We start from the raw sequence: 20940 nt of genomic DNA on the forward strand, positions 1-20940 counted from the left end.
CACCTGAGAAAGTAATATTAAAGCCTTCGTAACTCATGGAAAAATCTGATATAAATCGTAGCTGAGCGCTGAAGTTCCCAAAGAGTCCTGCTTTGACACTAGGGGGCAGCACTGAGCCAGTGAGTCGCGCTACTGGAACCTGGAAATTCTCGTCCTCAGCGATGGAAAGGTAGTCGTGGTTCTCCTCCAGATGGAAAGTGTGGAAAACCAAATGGACACCTGGATATCAATGGAACAATGGATGGACAGAGGGAAAGGTAAATAAGAGTACGGATAGAAAGATGGATGCACAAATGTACGGACAAAAACAGAATACGAAACAAAAAATGAGTTTAATAAACCTAGTAAATAACATATGAAGAAAGAAAAGAGATCATTATTTTCAAGCATTAATGGGTGTTTCTATTGTATATGTCTGTTGGTTCTTACCTTTCCCATGAGATACCTCGATAGTCCAGGTACAGTTAAGGGAGTTAGGGTAGAAGTCAGGAAAGCCAGGAGACAGAATAGTACCCGTTTTACCATAAACGTAGCCTCCACAAAGAGCTAAAGGATAAAAAGGGGCAGATAGAGAAAGGTGGTAAATAGAGAGAGAGTAAAGTTCTGTTACACCATAGATCTTATTCACTGAAGACATTTTGACTCCTCATAGTAGAAAAGACCTAGGTGTTTCTGATAACATGATCGAGGGCTCTGTAATTTCATTGTTTACACCTGATTTTTTCCTACTGTGACAAGTCCAAATGTCTTTAGTGAAAAAGACCAGCTGTATACATTTTTTGGTATAGCAGCACAGTGAAGGAGTCACCATAAACTGATAGATTTTGTAGTTCTACAATCCTGGTAAACAGACTGGAACTACTGCAGGTGAACTAAGTCTGGTGTTTAGGAAAAAAACTAAAATAACAACTGTTTAAAGCCTCTGCACACCCACAATATTTCTAATGGATTTGGTGGATTAGACCTGGTCAGGTTGAAAGTGGGTGGAACTTTGGTGGGAGTTTATGATGTCACAAAACTCAGAAGAGTACCAATAAGAATGACTAAAGCTGTGTAAAAAATCACCCACTCATTCACTCCCCCTACTCACTATCTAGGGGATTCTTTGTTGGGGACTATAAAGTGGATTCATTGGCAAAATAAAAAAAACAACACTTCCTGGGTGTTACCAGTAATTACGTCATTGTCACAGGATTATGACGTACAACAACAGCGGCCGGTGGACAATCCCATTATATATTTTAAAAATGGTTCTTTTACACATTGTAAGTGAAAAGACGATGCATGGCCTGAGATTTATATATTTCAAATATATAAATATACATACGTACATCATCTGAGTTCTCTGTCAAGGCTTTGCCTCCTCCTGGGGAAACCTGGATACAGCACAATTTTGTTTCCAGCGCGCCGAGCGCAATGCATGATGGTATATAATGCTTGGCTAGTGACCATCGGTTGTACACTACTTTTAACGATGCATTGTGTGAAACAATGGAAAAAAAAAACATCTCTTTCTCTTGACTGTACTATATAGGGTTTGAGAAATTTCACTAAGCATTCGGACAGCACTACAAAATGGCAACTCAGGGAGTGATTTCAGACACAGCCTAACAGTTCAACAAGTCATCCCGCCCAAGCAGGTGCTGCAAGATTAACAGGAGAGTGGAGCTGTCAGTCAAACCCAATTTGTCCACACCCACATAGTCCTGGGAAGAGGTCAAGAAAACAGACAACACCTCAGTGGGTGGACTACAGGAGAGCAGAGGCTTTTAAATTGGGCTACTGAAAGACATAGATGATACTTGAGAGGACACAGTTGTAGTTTTCACAATAATACAATGTTATGTACTGCAACCCAGATTTATTTCTGATGTGATGTCATCACTTGTTTTGTAAATGTCTTAACTAACCATGAGCCAAAACCTTTCCTCATGTCCAAATGATTTTTTTGCCCTGAAGTTAAAACATACTTACACTTTTGGGTAGTATCTTCATAGTTGAATGCACTTATCTTAAGTCGCTTTGGACAAAAGCGTCTGCTAAATGAATGTAATGTTATGTTTTCCCATTGGCTATACCGCTTATTAATTTGAGGATGTGTTGGAGTGAATCCAAGTTGACACTGAGTGAGAGGCAGTGTACATGCTGGACAGGTCACCAGTTGATCACAGAACTGAAATAAATGCAACATCCATACTACTACGTTTTTTTATTGAAACACAAAACTGAAACAATCTCCGTCCACAATAGCGTTTTAGCTTCGTATCAGTTTGAATCCTCATCCATATTGACACACCTGAACACGTATATCACGTGACCATTCACGCACACTGAGCATGTGCGTACCAGTGTAAACAGAAAGCAGATGGGCAACTCTGCAGTTTGTTAGAGCAGGGGTTTCTTTTCTTGGAGCAATGACAAACTTGTATTAAGTATTTACAAGGGTTTGCATTCACTGCTGATAATCGAGTCGTGACAAATAAACCACTCACACTCTCATTCACACCTACACGGGCAATTCCTGCATGCTGGTACCTGGAGGAACCCCATTCAGGCATCAGGAGAACATACAAACTCCACACAAAACAGAACCCAGGGTTACGGTGTCAAGCTCAAGAAGGTCAAGAACTCCTTGGGACAGTGAGGCAACAGCACTAACCAATGCACCTCTGTGCCATCCAGACAGAAAAAGTGGTTTGTTGAAAAAGAGGCCGAACTTTCCAGACACCTGGTCACCACACAAAGAACAACCACTGATATGGAACAAGATAAACTCATTTAAGACATAGCAGAAGGGAAAATACATAGCATAATGCAGATTGCTTGTGGTGAATAAGAAACTGTGGAGGTAAGAAAATATATGCTCTTGTTTCCCTCTCTCTCAGTTCCATGTTGTTCCGTTCTTATCAGCTCAATTCAGTTAAATATAATTAATCTAAATTACTTCAAGGAATTTGACTGGCAGGGGAAAAAAGTGTTTTTCTAAGCTAAAGAACAAACACACCCCAAACTATAAACTAAATCTGAGTTCTATACTGTTAATATAATTCCTGTCTGACTGCTGAAGGTTCCAAAATACTGTATATTGGTACACAAACGTCCATTTTAGCACCTAAGACAAACACTGATGATTCATATGGTGAAAGATTTGTATAATCACTATTTATTGTTTTGACTTTATGGAGACAGACGTTGAAGCTTCTCTTCTTTCCTCATATTGCAGCTACTCCTCTGTGTGTGTGTGTGTGTGTGTGTGTGTGTGTGTGTGTGTGTGTGTGTGGGAGAACAAAAGTATTAGCTGTACAACAATGCGCGAAAGAAGTAAAAAGGAAAGACTATTCATGAGTTTAACAGAAAAGTGAGGCAAATCAAAGTGTGCCGGCCTTCAGTGTAGAGAGCAGAAGTATGCGCCTAAATTGCCGTAAGAAAACAGGTTAAGGCATGTTTTTCAGGGAGTGCAACAAAAGATAATATACCACATTTCAGCTACCTTCCCCCTCCTTTTCTCGAAATGTAATTATCTCACTTTCTAAGATGTCATGGAATTTCTTTTACTAAAAGGGAGACTGTGACTTTGGTCACTTCTAACAAGTTGTTGTCTTGGCACCAACTGCAAGCTTTGAAATGTCACGGTGCCCTTTCATTATTCTCCCCGACACATGAAAGAGCAGCCAGTGTTCTGTATTATCTGTTTAGCAGTTTAGCTGACCTGCAGCAATAAGATGAGTGGTTTGGATCCAACAGATGCTGTGGCAATTCGGGGAGGGAATGGTTTCTGCATGCCTGCAGGAGGACCACAAATCATTTGTTTTTCGTTGTCCTTTTCGATGCTATATTGTTGAAATAATGAATTTTGGTGGCAGCGTGATGCATGGTGATAGTTAAATATATTATCCTATTGAAATGTTAACTGTGCATCTGAGACGATACTGTAAAGATCAACGTTGCAATTGCATGCATGTGTGCGAGTTGCTCTTAGTTTGGCTGTGGCACTTTTTTAAGATGATGTTCACTCCTCTGAAAAGTTGTCCCAGTCGTTTCTTGGTGGATGTTGGAAGTAACTTTTTCCCACCCACAGTTCAACAACTTGACGATCTTCATTAATGAAATAGTCAAAAAGTAAGAAAAGAATCTAACTTTTCTAACTTATCTAAAAAGTCAGTCGTATCTAGAAGGCAGTCATGCTTAGGTACGATCCTCTCTAAAAGAGAGTCAAGACTTACACACTGTTTCAGGAAATGCATTCTGGAAAATTATGTCTTGAAAAGTGACAGCTGTCTGAAGAGGAGGCATGCTCAGCTGAAAATTGAAAACGTCATGGTGGCAGTTTTAAAACTGCTTACGTTATATGACTGACACTATGAGAGAGGGTGCCTTGGTATGAACTCGCTTCCAAGTTGAGACATACTGACTTTGGCTTTCAAATTGGATTCTTTTCAATCAACAGATCAAATCAGACGCTGTGTATTCATCTCCCATGATAGCCTGAGCTCTGGGTAAATGCTGAATGAAGCCCCGAGAGTGGCCAGTGAGCATCTGTTTCAGAAGTGCCTGTTGACCCGCATAATTTCACTGAGGCTCGGAGTCCAATTTTGGCCATTGTGGTAGTGTGTGGTCTGGAGTGGGGATTGATTGTACAATTAACACTATGGTTTCCAGTTACATCTAGTGAAATGGAAAAAAAAAACAAAAGTATTTTTGCTAATTACTCTCCATGGTAACAGCAGCACCAACCTCTCTCATCTCGTCTAACTCTGACTATCTGGCTTAATGAGAACACGTTTAGCATTTTTTATGCTTTTTCATTAGGGTAAGGTGGTAACCATCCTTTATTCCTGAAGTTTTACTGCTGTTTTCCTCATTTAATTGTATGTGTGTTATCTTCTGTTATCTATTATTTATGAGCATAATGCTGCTACAGTATTGGTCACTCTTTGCCACTTCATCTGTCCTGTGTCCCGACCCTCTGGGTCCCAACTCTTGTAAAATCTCAGTCAGAAACTCAATCGAAATGAGTCAGAGACCAATATACTTCTATTAATAGTAATATTAAAAACGTACATTGGAAATTACTAGAGCATTTAATGAATACAGAAGTTCCTCAAGAATTTTGCCATATCAAATGTTACATTCTCTAAAAGACAGGAATGGGACAGTGGTTAGAGTTATTGCCTCATAACAAGGAGGTTTGTGTTCAAAAATGTTGACTGAGGCCTAGGGTGAAGTTTGAGCATGTACGCATTATGTTAAGTGATGACTCTGGATTGTCCATAGGTGTAAGTGTGACTGATTTACTGGAGATCTGACCAGGGTGTACTGACCCAATGTCAGCTGGCACAAGCTCCACCCCCTGTGACCCTTTATGGATTAGGAGCTACAGTATAGTGCAGATAAAGTAAGGATGGATGGACTTGTAAAAAAGAACTAGATTAATGAGGTCATGGTCTAACTTACTGCAACATTTCACTGTTTTTCAATGGACGGTTCAATACTTTCTTATCCTGCAATCCTGGAAAGGCTCCAAATTACCACAACAGTAAGATGTTGTAACTATTTCCTAGGTGCAGTGTTTAGTTGGCGAAAGTTTAGTTGGCTTGTTTGTCTTTGATCTTATATTAAATTCATGCATAGGATTTAGTACAGCTTTTGACAAGAGTCAACCTCAGGAGGGGGGAGGGCTTTGTCGTCTGAAGAAAGGGAACAAGGTGACAATACTTGACCTGCTGTGCCAGTTTTTTCCGGATTTTTCCTTTCTATTCTTGACAGAGACATTACAGGGATCCTAACTTTAACTTTCCCTTGATGGCCAAGGTTTAACATTTTCCTATCTTTAGAGAACTTATAACCTAGCACCATTTTCCAGCTTGTAAATGAGTTTCTCACAATATCACATCATTGTTTCTCTTAAATTCCTCTTTGTTTCAGAACACGGCAGGCCTTCATCAAGGGAGCTACAATGGAAGGAAAGAAGATTCTCACCATCACAACTGGGAAGAGCGTGACTCCACTGATGATTCAGCTCACAAACAATTGGCTCCTGATCACTCAGTGTGTATCCTAGGTCACATGTAAATGAGACACGGGAGCCAATGGAAAAGATGCTGCCATGGCGACGACCATTGACTGGGATACCAGGATCGAGACAAGAATCTGACTCCATTTTCACACCTGAGAATCACATCACACAAGCACAAATACCATAAAGTCAAACTGATGAGTGTAAATGTGTGTTTGTGTGGGTAATTACATCTTTTGAAGCAGGTTTGTACTCAGAGAACACTGAAAAAAAAATCCTTCTCTGTATGAGTGTCTGTATGCAATAAATTTTGTCTTCTAAACATTTCTATCAGTCAATCGGCCTTACTTTCATATCTGATGCTGAAGCCTGCTGCAGAGCGGCTGTTGTCTGTGGTGAACAACAAGAACAGGAAGTTTGATGTGGATATCAGGAAATGAGGTGCCTGGGTGCCGTGGTATTCACCAACCAGGGGAGAGGAGGCTGAGGGGCCATCCCTAATTTCTAGTGTATCGTAGTTGACCTCAGTCTGAAACCTATAAAACACACACACACACACACAAAAACATGAACAATAACCCAAGACACACAAAGATTACATTTACATGACTGGCATATATAATCAGTGTAAAGACTAATGTAACTAACATCAAACATTTTTTGGATAATTAGCAACAAATTACTACAAATTGTCCTTCACTGGAGGAGGATTTAGCAGCAATGTTCATTTTGTTGATGTTGTTCATTATGGGCACAGAACACCAACAGACTGATGAGCTTTCCAGCAATTTTCTAGGCTAACTGAATGCATGACTATCTTATGTAACTAAACAGCAACAAGGACAAGCATGTTCACTCTTTCTCACTCACTTCCATCGCTGCCTGTGCTCTGACTTGTTGACCTACAGTTGTGGCTACAGAGTTGGAGCCTGTTAATCAATCTTTCCATCAAAAATATTATTATATATTTCCTAAGTCAGATTATAGCTGATTTAGGAAAAGGGCATGACATGGATGACATTGATTTCCTGGTTTGATAGAAAACCAAATGTTTGAAACCACTAACACACCACGGAGAAGCATTTCTCTAAGTAATATTTGAACAGATAATTGAACAATTAACTAGCCTCAGCACCACACGCTAATATGAAATTAACTCTGCCTTTACATCACATCCAAAGAAGATATATTTGAGCTATAGCAATGCCAGGCTACACTGCATCTGCTCTTGGCTTATCTCCAGACGAAATATGCACAAAAAACACATTCATAATTTACTGCATCAGAAGCTCACCAGCTACATTTAAACCTGACTAATTTATAATGCTTCTAACTAAGTGAAGCTGACTTAAAAGTGGAAAGAATGACATACTTCTTGACCACAATATCCAACTCAGCATAATCTGACTAATTACCTGAGTAACATGAAAAAAAACCTTAATAAATAATTACAGAACCAGATAACAGACCTGTCAAAATTTATCTTCACAGCATGGTCTGGTTGTGCTTCTATCACCCACTGACAATTCAGAGAGTCTTTATAAAAGGAAGGCCAACCAGGAGACAGCAGAACACCGGTAGGAGCTGTGAGGTGGCCTCCACATGGGGCTGCAGGGCAATACACACACACACACACACACACACACACACACACACACACAGACACACACACACACACACACACACACAGACACACACACACACACACACAGAGAGAGAGAGAGAGAAAGAGAGAGAGAGAGAGAGAGAGAGATAGAAATTAATAATTATCCCTTGAAACTGTGTTCAGGTATGAGCATGACACTCATATTTCATTGAGGGAGCAGATTCATCATCTGCTCAGTTTATTTTAGCTGTCCAATCCTTTCTGAGTTTGTCGATTTCATGCATAAACATTTACCTACCAAAATGATGCAGTGCCAGTCTTGTGCTACAGTAAACAGTTTTCATTTGCTTGAATAAGGTGAAAATAATCATAGCATGATCATTTATCAAGGATATTTAGTAAATTTATGAGTCAAAAAGTTGCTCATTTCCTCATTTCCCTGTATCACAGAGGTTGGCAGGCAGCAAAGCTGGCAGATCTTGAAATAATTTACAGCTAACGTTTAGATTTCTAAAATCACAATTATGGTACATTGAAAGGCAAGAATTATCTTTAGTTAAGTTTAAAGTCCATATCAATAAAAAATAAAACAGCAACACTTTATATCAGCTTTGGTTCCCACAGTCTGTCTCGCAATTAGATAATCTTAACATGCAGAGCAACAGCATTCAAAAAGCGTTTGACCTGGAGTTCATGATCTGTATCTGATATTGGTATAATATAAAACATCTCTCACACTCTTACCACTTCTGTTCTCAAGTAGCTGATACCTTTGACATTTTGATAGCGTTCTTAGCTCCAACCTTTCAGCAACTTTCTTTTACACGCTGACGCACTGTGCTGAAGTCATTCTAGAAATAAAACACAATTGCCCTTGCCTGTCCAACGGGATGGCTAATATTTTCATACCCCATATTTAATAAGGTGACAACCCTATTTAGTTTGATCGTCTTCATTACATTTATTAGCAACAGGCAACATTTCATGATGTCATTTAGACAATATAATCAAGATGGAGGAGATACAACACATACATATATTCAGGCCAGCGGTTGCCATCCCCCTTCAAGAATGATGGCACATTCACTGTCCTTTCATTATAACTCAGCTTATCTGCACACCATAGCTACATCTCTGTATAATGAATGTGTCTCACTGAACCAGTTTTACCTGGAACTTGTGCCAGTCTCATTTAAGATTATTGTTTAGAACGAAAGATGCATGCAAATAGCCTGAATAAGTGTGGGGAGGCTCGAGGCTAAAGCAATTACAACAGGAAATGTATACAATTTCTAAGGTGCGTAAGCTGCACAGCAAGAGACAAATAGTTTAATGTTTTGTCACTTTACAGTCTGGCAAGTGAAACATTACAAAGGATTCCCCATCACTCAAACATAGTGTAAAAAGTTTGTGTGTGTTTGTTTGTGTATACACATCTTTCTATTGTAGTGAGGATACATTTTGGCTCCAAACAAGGTGTGTGCGTGCATGCCAGTGCATATTCACCTTCACACCGAGGTACAGCCGCAGACCAAACAACATTTCCATCCTGAATGATGCAGGTGACCTGATCTGATCCCTGGAAATATGGTAACAATGAACAATATTCAAAGTTAGTGACTAATACACCAGCATGCTTCTACAAACTCTCAACTGATCATTACCTGTGTCCTAATGAATCCTTGATCACAGCGAAACGCCACAGAGCTGCCGAGCTGAAACTGGTCACCATACCTTTGACCATTGACAGGAACTCCGGGGTCATGACATTCATTCTGACCAAATGCTACAGAGGGACAACAATGAAAGGAAAGTTAAAATAGATGCAAGCAGACAGAGAACAAAATAAATTATGAAACAAAATGTGCGTAGAACCGAATGAGCAGAGATGTGCCAAAAAAGAAAATGATGTGTTGTACCTTCAATCTATAAAATTGACATTTGAATTGTTAGAAAGCTTTAAAATGCATGTGAGTATTTACGAAGTCTAAACAACACAGATTTTTCATTTCATGTCAACACCTGAAAAGTGACTTTACCCAAGGGGGGCGGGGGGGGGACATCAATGTATCACTGTCAGTGAATGTGACATCTCCACTGATTTGGAAATGTGGGAATGGAATTATTTTCATGTGGGTTCAACCCTGTCATGTTTAGCTTATATTATCCCCATTCCAGAGATTAACCTGATTCCAACCAAGGCACAAACCCAGTGATTGGACATGTCTTAGGTTGATTAGCTACTGATGGAGAGGAAATGAGTGTAGGGAAAAAGAAGGATAGAGAAAAATGAGAGTGAGGCAGATACATAAAAATGTGAATACGCACATGTATTACCGGCAGATGGATAGAAACCCATTTGCATACACGAGCATGTGCACAAATATACATGTATAGCACACGAATACTAAATAAAAAAGCAAATGCATTCCAGTAACCCTGCACACATTCACAAACCTGATATAATAGGAAGTGGAGAAAAAGATTGGGAGGAATAAAAAGACGAGAAAGATATATACATATATATGAGAAAACACACAAAATGACAATTCACAAAATATTCAAATTATATGTGTAAACTCAGAACAGTTCTCCCTGTTCTGAGAGGCAAAAGTCATAAAATACTTGAGGGTGTGCTGTGAGTGTTTCAGAATAAGAAAAGTGTGAGACAAGGTTGTGTCTGAATAAATGAATGGAAAACAACAAAGAGGAAGCCTAAGTCAGCGTGAAAGCATGGCAAGAGGGAGAAAAGGAGTACAGACGAGTAGGGCTGAAGCAGAGAGAGAGAGGCGTGAGAGATGACCTCTAACTTTGACAGCAATGTGTTGAACAGTCTGTGTCGAAGAGCTCGACCCTAAAGCGAGTGCACTGTGAAAAGTGTTGGTTTGTCACAGGCAGCATGTGACTCAAATGAAGGGGTACACTGACATTTTACTCTTTGTGTTCATTCTTCACAAGTTAGTTTCTCCTCATGGACCAAGTGAGTTTTGGGCTAATTGTGCACCGATGACTTTAAAGCTCGGTAAAGGTCAGCAATGCAGTGTGCTGCGGCTGCGCTGAGGCTATCGCAGCGACATCTCAGTCCGTCACACTATGAAATACTGGGGCAGAATAATAACTGTTCATATAACAGCACTGGTTAAATCTGCTAGTGGTGTGAAGGTATTTGATGTAGAGAAAAAAAATATCTAGATTATGTGTGGTAATTCATTATAGGAACCATTCATTTTTGCAAAAAGGTTATGCCATACAGAAAATATGTTTCTGTTCCTCCTTTTGCAGGCCTGGCAATACTGTTTGGGCACAGCCTTATTGACATATAGCTCTGATAATCACAGCTACACTATAGTAAATATTGAGACGTTGCAGTCATATACCCAACAGGATCATTTCACCTCAAGTCAAGTTAATAACATTTCATATTTTCTCCCAATGAGCTGCTCTTTGCTCATAGCTGTCTTGTGTGTCAAAGTTCATATTTGAGTTTGTAACAATATTCATATAAATAGATCCCGATAGACCCACAGCAACGCCCATTGATATTCATATATGCATTAAAATGTTAATAGACCAAATCATTGAAACAGCACAACGATTCCTGATCTTTTTTAAATCCCAGAGTGGTATTTATGTGATCAGACGTTTAAGTTGCACTTGCAGAAAGTTTCCCCATCAAGAATAATATGCCTGTAGTTTAACATTAATTTCTTTAAGAATCTGTATATGAATGTTTTCACAGCTGTTGACAGTGAAAACACTGCATAATGTTACCGGGCAAAATGGTAGTTTATGTAAATATAACATTTCTGTATTGGTGCAATACTTTAAAAAAATGTTTGGGACTGAGAAATACTTTACTCGCATATTCATTTGCGTTCGGATTAGGTAAAAAAAAAAAGTGAGAGATAGGTCTCTCACTTTTTATTAAATAGGCTGTGGTGCTTAGGTGGCAAAAAAAAACATTTAGTATTTCCATTTGTCAAATTTCGCCTCTCAAGGAAGAGTCGGAGACAAGGTCATTTGGAAGGTATTGTGTGAAATGGTGCAAAGCCGCATGGAAATCACAGAGAATTAATCAGAAGCAGTGATGCAGAACTGGTGCAGCCCAGAGCAGATAAATACACAGGCTGCAGGGGTCGCTTTCAAAGCTGACAATGGGACAGGCTTAACTGCTGTAGGTAAAGCATTAATAAGACCTCGGGATAGTTAACCATGTCAGCAGTTTGTATTGTTATTATATCAGTTATCTAAGTACTATTACGTTTTCAATATTGTACGATGAAAATTGTTCCTCCACCTGTATGTAATCCACAGTTTGAAGCAACACGTTATTATAGAAGTAGAGTTAGGATCCAAGACCATCTTGCCCCATTCAAAACATTCTGTATCCTGCTGTTAGATTGGACTCTGACAGCTGACTTTCATCTTTGTTTGATCGTACACTGGTGTATTTAACAAGAAGCCCTTTCTCTTCCATCCTGCGGCGTGGTACTCAAAAAACTGCTCCTCATGTTTACTGCTGTCATTTTTAGATGTTAAACAATTTTCTGCTATCAAAACGCCATTGTAGTTGCTTTGGAAATATCTCAAATAGGACGTCTCTCTGAGTTTTGCACGAATGACTGCAGGGATAAAAGTAAAATTCAGCAACCAACCTGGTTGGGGCACATTTGGTTTCCAATGCTCCAATGACTTTGAAGTTACTGAAGTAGTTTTTGCCTAACCCTTTATTTTAAAAGTACTGTGTATTTGCAGCGTAAATGCTGGCAAATTGATGAAGATGTTTATACACATGTGGTCTTCACTTTCTCCTGTAATAACAAGCAATTTCTAAAATGGTTAAATAATATTTATAATTCTACTCCTAATAATAATTTTTTTCATATTTTTTGTTCAGTCACAAATGTTAGTATTTTCTTTCTAGATGGACATGCCAAATCTTTAACTAGTCATGTATCAGTTATAACCAAAAATTGGGTTATTCTGCAAAAGCAGTGGCCTAATGGTTTGCATGAGGGTAGTTCGGATGGAGTCAAATTACCAAGCCTGAATTATTGTCTGCCCTGCGATGACATGACAGAGTAACAAAGTAAATATGCTGTAATATGCACTGAATGCAGTTAAACTATAGTGTAAAGCAATGCGACGTTCACCACTCTGCATTGTGATGGTCATGGTGAGAATCGATTTTTGCAAACAATACTTTTGACTTAATTAGTGGCATTAGACATATACAAGACAGTTAGACAGACACAAGCAAACACAGATAGACAGAGAAGAAGATAGGTAAATAGTTGGCACATACTGGTGTAGCTGATATTGAAGCCTTTTCCAGTATTAGAGTGATCAGACTGAAATTCCAGTCTCATGATGTGTCCATTGGAGGCGATTTGTGATGGAACATCTTTTCCCGAGAACGTTCCAAATGTTGTTGGCTCAGACAGACCTTAAATAGAACAGAGTTTAGACAATCTTTTAGAGACACTTTTTAATGGTGCTTATCTAATTTCATATGCATAAGATTAAGGCAAGGACACACTTGGAAAGTGAAGGACTCCTGTAAAGAAGGAAGAAAAATGCCCCAAGGGACATAAGGAGATGTATTAAAGGTTATTAAGGCCAGAAAAGATACTTCGAATTTACTTTGAGATTATTCAGTAGTTCTCCAGACTTTTAATGAACTTTGTGAATCCTATAATGCTGTTTGATGCTGTTTTCCAGACAAATCCAACAAATGTACATTTTATACTTGATTGAAATACTGAATATCTGTAGAAGACATCGGGGAGATAAATGTCGCCCCATTAATCCATTACCTGTCTGTCTGTAAGTTCTTTTGGATTTAAGAAAAATGTAGCGGGGAACCCCCCCCACCAAAAAAAAACCCCCAGGCAATTTATTTCATTCAGTATTCTGATACTGTCAGTGGCAAAATGGAAAGATAATCCATTTAATTTCAGAAAAGCAAACAAGTAATAACATTGAAATGTGAGTGTCAAAAGTATTCAGGGAATAATAATAATATTTCATTTCACAGTGACAAATTATTATCACGGTATGTTTTAAGTTTGATCACTTCATTAAACCTGTAAAGTTCACAGCAGTGAGTTAAATTGACAATTTTGTGGAATAGTTTGTCTCAAATTTTGGTCATTGAAGGTTAACCTGCTTCTCTACAGGCTGAGATGCTGTTGAAATGTAATGCGGATGTGTTAAAATAAGATGTATATTCATAGTTCCTGGCCAGATGGCGTTTTGGAAATGTTCAAGTGATACAGCTATGTTTCTTACTCATCACATTCTGACTGTATAACCCCAATCTGCACATATAGCCACTGATGAATAAATAAACCTGAGTAAAAATACATCAATCAAAAGTACACGATGTGTTGCACTGGAGTTTCCTTCAACTTCTGTATTGAAGTAACACACTCTGTTTTATTGAAATCGATCCATGAAGCAACTTTAAGTTCGTGCCAGATAAAACTTATACTGAATAATGTCTCTTGAAATCAAATTTGATTATCCTGCCGATTCTTAGCTTGAACATTATTTCAAACTTAACAGACAGAATATACAATCAGTGACCTGAAATTAAAGACCCTTGTTTAGTACAGCACTGGACCTGCACCTTTAGCCCTAATAACAGCTTCCACGTGTCTTGGCACTTATTCAGCAAAGGACTTGCCAGATTCTGGTATTAAGGCAAACTAGAGAGACATCAGAGCTTCCCATGGCCAAAGGTAGATGCTCTTTTCTACGGATGTTGCATTCACGCGATTCCCAAAGATACTCATATTTGGGGATTGCGGTGTCAAGGTCATTAACGTTATTCCACCTGAAAGTGTCTTGAACCACGCATTCCTAGACAGTTCTCTCAACATTATTGGAAGCATTGACTCGCTTTAAGTAGCCATCATCCCCTTCGAGGTATATGATTGCAATGAATGGCTGAACCCTGCTGCTATGTTTAGGTATGTTCAGGCATTATGGCAGTGCTCTATGTGCGTTGTACACCGATTGAATGGCGCAGAAATAATTAGAGCTTCCCCATTGGCCTGTACAGCTTTAACCATGCATCACTTCATATCTGTGTAAGACATTTGTGTCACAGCATAGGACCATTAACTGCAACAAATGGTTATACTCTTTTGTTTGGCAGAATACACTTGCTCTTGAGGGTGCTCCCCAGCGATCCAGTCGGCAGTGACACATTCAGCGGGGAGCGCAATAAAACGCTAAAGGTGTAGAGGTTTGAAGCTACACATAACAGAACCCAGCAGGACCACATCAGTGAGATATGAATTATACATAATGCACACGGAAAGAAATGCCATTCCCGAATACAGTAATAAGATACTAGAACAGGAGGAGGTTGAGGTCGATGATGGAGAAATCAACTACCAGCAAATAGCAGTTTGCAGCAGGTAGAAATAAACAGATTAACCAGCAGCAGGAGCGGCGGCGGCATCAGTGCTATAATCATCAAGAGTAAGAGTGAGAGCTGGTGGGATTATAAAGAGCACTTTATTGTCTTGATTGAATGTGATTGGAAATGTGTTTGTGTGTGATTGATGATTATAAATGTCAACTGATGCTGATAAGCTATTGGCATGCATCACTTCAATTCACTGCCAGAACCAACTCAAAGCATGTTGCTGTTGATTGCCCTCCAGGAGTCTACCACACTGATGTTGCGGCAGAAACTCTGATTCATCAGAAAACGCCCGCAGTCCTGCATCAGTGGGTGAAGCAGTCACTGGTGATTATCCATTATGCCACCTGACAATTCCTGTGGTTATCCACCAAGGGTCTTCTCTCACATGGTAAATGGTTTGAAGTGTTTATCTCTACCCGTCTTGTGTTCTGTCATGTTCATCGATTGCCTCTGAGAATGCCAACCTCAAAAAATTCAAGCAACTTTGTCAAAGTGATGTTCACACTCACCCTCTGGCACCTACAGTCATAGCTTTTTTTTCTAAAGTCTGACAGTCAACAATCTTTAATTCTAGTCTCTGTAATTCATCCACACACAGAACAAAAGTGTAAATAAAATTGCTCTTACATGTACTTGTTCAGGTCATGACCTAGGACTTTTTTGTGCTGAGTTGGTGTGTGACACTTAAAAAATCCATCCAATGCTCTAAACATAAACGTGAGTGATTAGCGTGATCCATTGCAATTCGTTTTTCACTATTACACTAACGGTCTATTGAAAGTAATATTCTAAATCGTCAATGCAATGCAGTGAAAAGCAGTGTGAGCTGCAAACCCTATGAGGGATGGAAAAGGAGCTACAGGAGAGCCTCAGTAATAAATCACACAGTACTTGAAATTGGGATTATTCACCAATGCTCAGACAGAAAGTTTCCTTTTTATTTCCTCCTTGACTTGTACCTCCACTCACTGAGTGGCAAAGTGTCAGTCTCTGTTCTGCAGCAACCTAGAACATCTTTCACGTATTCATTAATGCTATGATAGGCAAGAGACCTGGAGTGGAGAGAGAATCAAACACAACAATAGCTGGAAGAGTGACATGATCCTATGTTGCCTTATTTAAGAGAAGAGATTTTCTACAAAAGCCTTTTGTAATAGTCTATCACTATGTGCTCTTATAATAGATGAGTACAATGGCTTTCTGATTATGTAAACCATTGTGAATGTTAACCATTCAAAAGTATATCTCAAAGATTTTAATAGAATTTCATTCAGCTATTTGTCAAGGTCACATAAAACCCAAGATAAATGGAAAAGCCCTTAAACGTTCAACATCTCACTACATTGGGATGTAGATTTCTGTTTCATCTTGGAGTGAAGCAATTCTTTTTTTATTTATCTTTTTATTTTAATAGTCTGTGACTGTTGCTTAATCTGACTAGAATATTTACATAAAGAGGCAAATATCACAGTAAATAGCAAAGTAAAATTCATTATTATTACCACTTCAACAGTAACTCAAAGGAGAAAGTTTTTGGCCTTACTTTCGGGGACAGCGGTGATTTATCAACCAAGAGGAACCGATTGGGAGACTTCAAAGTAACAACTTTGATTTTAGTTTACGCAGTGCTACAGCACTAATTGCCCTGCAATTTTCAAAACGCTGCTATAGAAAAACCCATTCCTGCAGAGGGACACGGGTTTGCAGCCAGTCAATTAAACACAACACCAATCAATGGAGAACGGTTGATCTAATGGTCCTGAAAGAGACCAGATTATTTTACCCTTTCAGTTGCATACATCTTGTATGTCCATCCAAAGCTCAGCCATGAACAATGTGCATCTCCATATCCTGAGGTCGACACTGGCTTCTCAAGACTGGTTTATATAAAAGTGTAGGGATTAATGGTACAAAAAATATTGTGAAATATTAAGATATAATTACCTTCATCTTTGACCACCAACCAGTCGAACTGTGGCTCCAGGTCAAAGTCAGAGAAGAGGAGATGAATGCGGCTTCCCGGCTCAGAGATAATTAACCACACACAGTTCAGGTTGTTCCCATACTCCTCTGGGTAGTTCGGAGACAATATAGTCCCAGACGGAGCAGTGAAGTTGAAGAAACATGAGACTACAAAGAAGAAGGAACAAAGGAAGAGAGGCAGGAAGGAAATACGTTAAGTTGATGGGTAATTGGGTAAGAATGCAAGCAGATAATCAGATTGATGGATACAGCACTATTAAAAATTTAAAATCCCACAAAAAAAACAAGCCTAAAATATTAAAACAAAAAATAAAACATGTGTACTTACAGACACAACTGGGTTTATTCCCAGACCACTGGTTATTGTGCTGACACGTTATGGTCCTTTCTCCCACAAGTTCAAAGGCTGACTGGCAAAAGAAGGTCAACACGTCACCGTGTTGGAAGCGATCACCGCTGCGACGACCAAATGCCGGGACCCCGGGATCACCACAGCCTCCCCGTTCTATCTCTGTAACACACACACACGACACAGACAGCCATGTTTTGATGCAGATGATTAATGTCAACATGTGACACAGTGACACTCAGATAAGCAATGCGAGGTGGGGTTAAAAGGCAATAACCTGCATAAAAATGATTTTTAGATTGTCTCTGGGCCACTGAACCTCCTGTATGTGGTACACGTGTTCATTCTCACATACACTTCATTGCTGGCTCTAAGGGTCGACAATTTGGCACATTAGTCACTACGCTACAAAACGTACCCATTCAAAAACATACCCCATATAGAGACAAGTATGATTACTGCTAGGATTAATGAGAAACCACTTTATCTTTGAATAAGTCAGCAACCACCAAAACAGACCTTACTGTCGGAACAGAAAAGGCTTCGGTCTCACTGGACTGTTCACTGTGCCCAGGATGAGCCAATGGGAGAAGTGAGGAGCCATAGTTAAAATTTATGTAATAGCTACTTTCTTTGATAGAGAGCTGGCAGGAGTTCTCATTAGGCTGTCAACCGGTTGACAAATGGTAAGAACTGTCAAGTCTTAAAAGGAAAACTACAAGCAACGGTAAAATGTCTGTCCAGAGCTGCAAAACTGCGAACATGGCCCGTGTCTGTTATTCTACACTGCTTCGTTACGACATGAAATACATCCTTTGAGAAATTAATTTAATTGTTTCCCCTCACACCTAATTGTCATCAGGGTAATTGTAGTGTAATTCAGCTTTAATTGTGAAAGGCAAAACAATAAGTGGAGGCATGCAGGTAGATGCAAACACACACACACACGCACGCACACGCACGTACACGCACGCACACACACACACACACACACACACACACACACACACACACACACACACACACACACACACACACACACACACACACACACACACACACACACACACCAATCCCTGAATACTCTTGTTAGGTAAATCGGGAGGTGGTGGTTGTGACAGTATACTGCTTCTCATACAGACATTTTCAGAAACATATGTTGTCTCTGGCCTTGCGATAGGCTGGCAACCTGTCCAGGGTGTAGCCCGCCTCTCGCCCACTGTCAGCTGTCAGTCCATTGTTTCTTTGCTTCTTTATCAGAAACAAATACAGAGACAAAGTGTTTTCCCTTTGTTTCATGGACTGCATTATATACATATATATATATATATATATATATATATATATATATATATATATATATATATATATATATATATATATATGTATATATATATATACATATATATATGTGTGTGTGTATATCTCCAAAACCTGATCTATATAGTAGACGTTACAAATAATATGAACATACAGTGCTTCATTGGCATGAGCGTCACATTAGCAGTTCTGCCAAACTGGCCTGCAATCATTCATCTTTTTTCTAAATCCTCTCCATCCTTTAATGGGAGTATGTTTTTATCCACTCCTCTTCCCTAGTTCCACTCCTAAAATTTGACATTCCACCAGACGTCTGTCATCTTGTAACACATGCTCCCCCATGCTCCTGGATTCGCTTTGGGCAAATACATTTCAAGGTGAGCTGTGCAGTGTGTGTGTGTCTGTGTGTGTGTGTGTGTGTGAGAAAGAGAGAAAGAGAGCGAGAGAGAGAGAGAGAGAGAGAAAGTATTCCACACTTTTACTATCTATTAGGATGTAGGTACATCCACAATGCTCAATGAGTTAATGGCAGCCGCGAGTGTGTGTGTGTGTGTGTGTGTGTGTGTGTGTGTGTGTGTGTGTGTGTGTGTGTGTGCGTGTGTGCGTGGCCCACAGCTAGCTGACAAGTGTCAGGATGGATATCAGCGATCTTGAGCCCCTGGTAAGTCTGTCATTATGGTAACCGCCTCTCTCACTCATTATTTTATTTTTTTTAATTTGTTCAGTCACTTTCTTTTTTTCTGTCATTAATTAGTTTCTTTTCTTCCTGAGAGTTTTACTTCAGATTCAGTATAATGTTAAATGGTTCTGTTGTTATTCCTTTCCAACAGTTACATATTATATAATATAATATTTATATTTTAGATTAGAAAAAAAGGGAGATAATCAATGCATTCATAAGTAAAATAAGGAATATCATGTATTCAACAATTCTCAAAAAGTTTTAGATATATGTGCATTCCAATCACATGGGTATTCAGTTCATATACTTTCAAATATTTTAGAAAACTATTCGTTTTTGGTGTATTTAACAGCTGGTTGGTTAAACATTAATGTATGCTAATTGTTTACACATTTAAGTTGATTTCTACAACATTTGTAATTGCAATGCAAGGATGATACCCAGCTGACGAAAAAAGTAACACCATTTAATTCATACTTCAGGAACCACAAAGGTATGTTGAAGTTATTTAATTCTGATTTTCAGTCTTTTAATGAATTTAGAATATAAATACTTCATTATTCATCATTATACTTTTCACAGCCAGTTGCCATCAGCCTGAAAACCTGGCAGTATCCTTTCACTGAAACTTCAGAGCTATCAGTGATCAAAACATTGTGTAACATAATGGTATTATACTATGTGACAGCATTACATCCAGTATATATATGCAGGGACGCAAACACAAAACACACCACAGGCGGCTGTAAAGAAAAATACACTACAAGATCATCTAGAGGTTATTAAGCATTGTCGTTTTTTTAATTTTGCCATTGCCTTTAAATTTATGATATCACATAACTGCGGTGGGCCAGCCAGCGAAGGTGTGAAGAGGAGACGTGCCCTTACTGCTGTTAGGGCAAATGTTAAACACGGAAAAAATGATGTTAGACCTCAAAACAAAGTCAGAACCACTTCAGCATTATGTTGAGCCAAAGAAGCCTTTTAAAGTAAAATCAAATGTCTCACATCGCAGTCACATGTGCAGGCGTGTACTCTTGAGGAGTAACTAGCCCTAGACGACACTGCCGGCGACATCACTGAATCAGACACAGGTAAGCAAAGTCAAGAGCACAACCTCTCTCTTTCTCCCTCGTTCACGCACTCCCCCAGTCTCCCTGAAACAGTCCATTTCTTCTCACTCAATTTGTCATTTTGTCTCCTTCTGTAAAACTCAATTTCTTGTTGTCCCTCTTCCTCTGTCTCTACTTTTATTACCTTTCGCTTTCTACCTGTCTCAACCAATGTCTCCAGTGAATTCCATTAAATTCGGTACCAGTTCTATTCGATTTAAAGAGCTGCATCGGCATGTGGTAAGATGTTGTATGTGATCAAATAAATAAGTGTAATAAATGGATTGTTCAGAAGAAGAAGTACGTGGAGGAGCAACTATATCTCTCCCTCTCACCTTCATTCACTGTGACTGTCACCATCTTTATCTCTCTATCAGTGTCAGCTTTGGCAGAATATAAGAAATAACCAAGCAAAACGATCAACTGATTGACTC

At 39.1% G+C, this 20940-nt stretch overlaps 1 protein-coding gene across 2 annotated transcripts in view; it reads right to left on the reverse strand.

Annotated features, from left to right (window-relative positions):
- Nucleotides 1-20940, reverse strand: part of LOC118302754 (CUB and sushi domain-containing protein 1-like) — a 269330-nt gene that overhangs the window by 104624 nt on the left and 143766 nt on the right. For both annotated transcript variants that reach the window (XM_047331593.1, XM_047331592.1), the window contains exons 13-22: nucleotides 17372-17554; nucleotides 17005-17190; nucleotides 12928-13068; nucleotides 9287-9408; nucleotides 9129-9201; nucleotides 7486-7624; nucleotides 6365-6552; nucleotides 5980-6168; nucleotides 430-546; nucleotides 4-219 (exon numbers count right to left, since the gene is read on the reverse strand). In XM_047331593.1, coding sequence (XP_047187549.1) covers nucleotides 4-219; nucleotides 430-546; nucleotides 5980-6168; nucleotides 6365-6552; nucleotides 7486-7624; nucleotides 9129-9201; nucleotides 9287-9408; nucleotides 12928-13068; nucleotides 17005-17190; nucleotides 17372-17554 — 1554 coding nt within the window. The remainder of the gene's footprint in view (nucleotides 1-3; nucleotides 220-429; nucleotides 547-5979; nucleotides 6169-6364; nucleotides 6553-7485; nucleotides 7625-9128; nucleotides 9202-9286; nucleotides 9409-12927; nucleotides 13069-17004; nucleotides 17191-17371; nucleotides 17555-20940) is intronic.

The sequence above is a fragment of the Scophthalmus maximus genome, chromosome 4, assembly GCF_022379125.1.
Source record: "Scophthalmus maximus strain ysfricsl-2021 chromosome 4, ASM2237912v1, whole genome shotgun sequence".
In the NCBI taxonomy this organism is placed as follows: Eukaryota; Metazoa; Chordata; class Actinopteri; order Pleuronectiformes; family Scophthalmidae; genus Scophthalmus; species Scophthalmus maximus.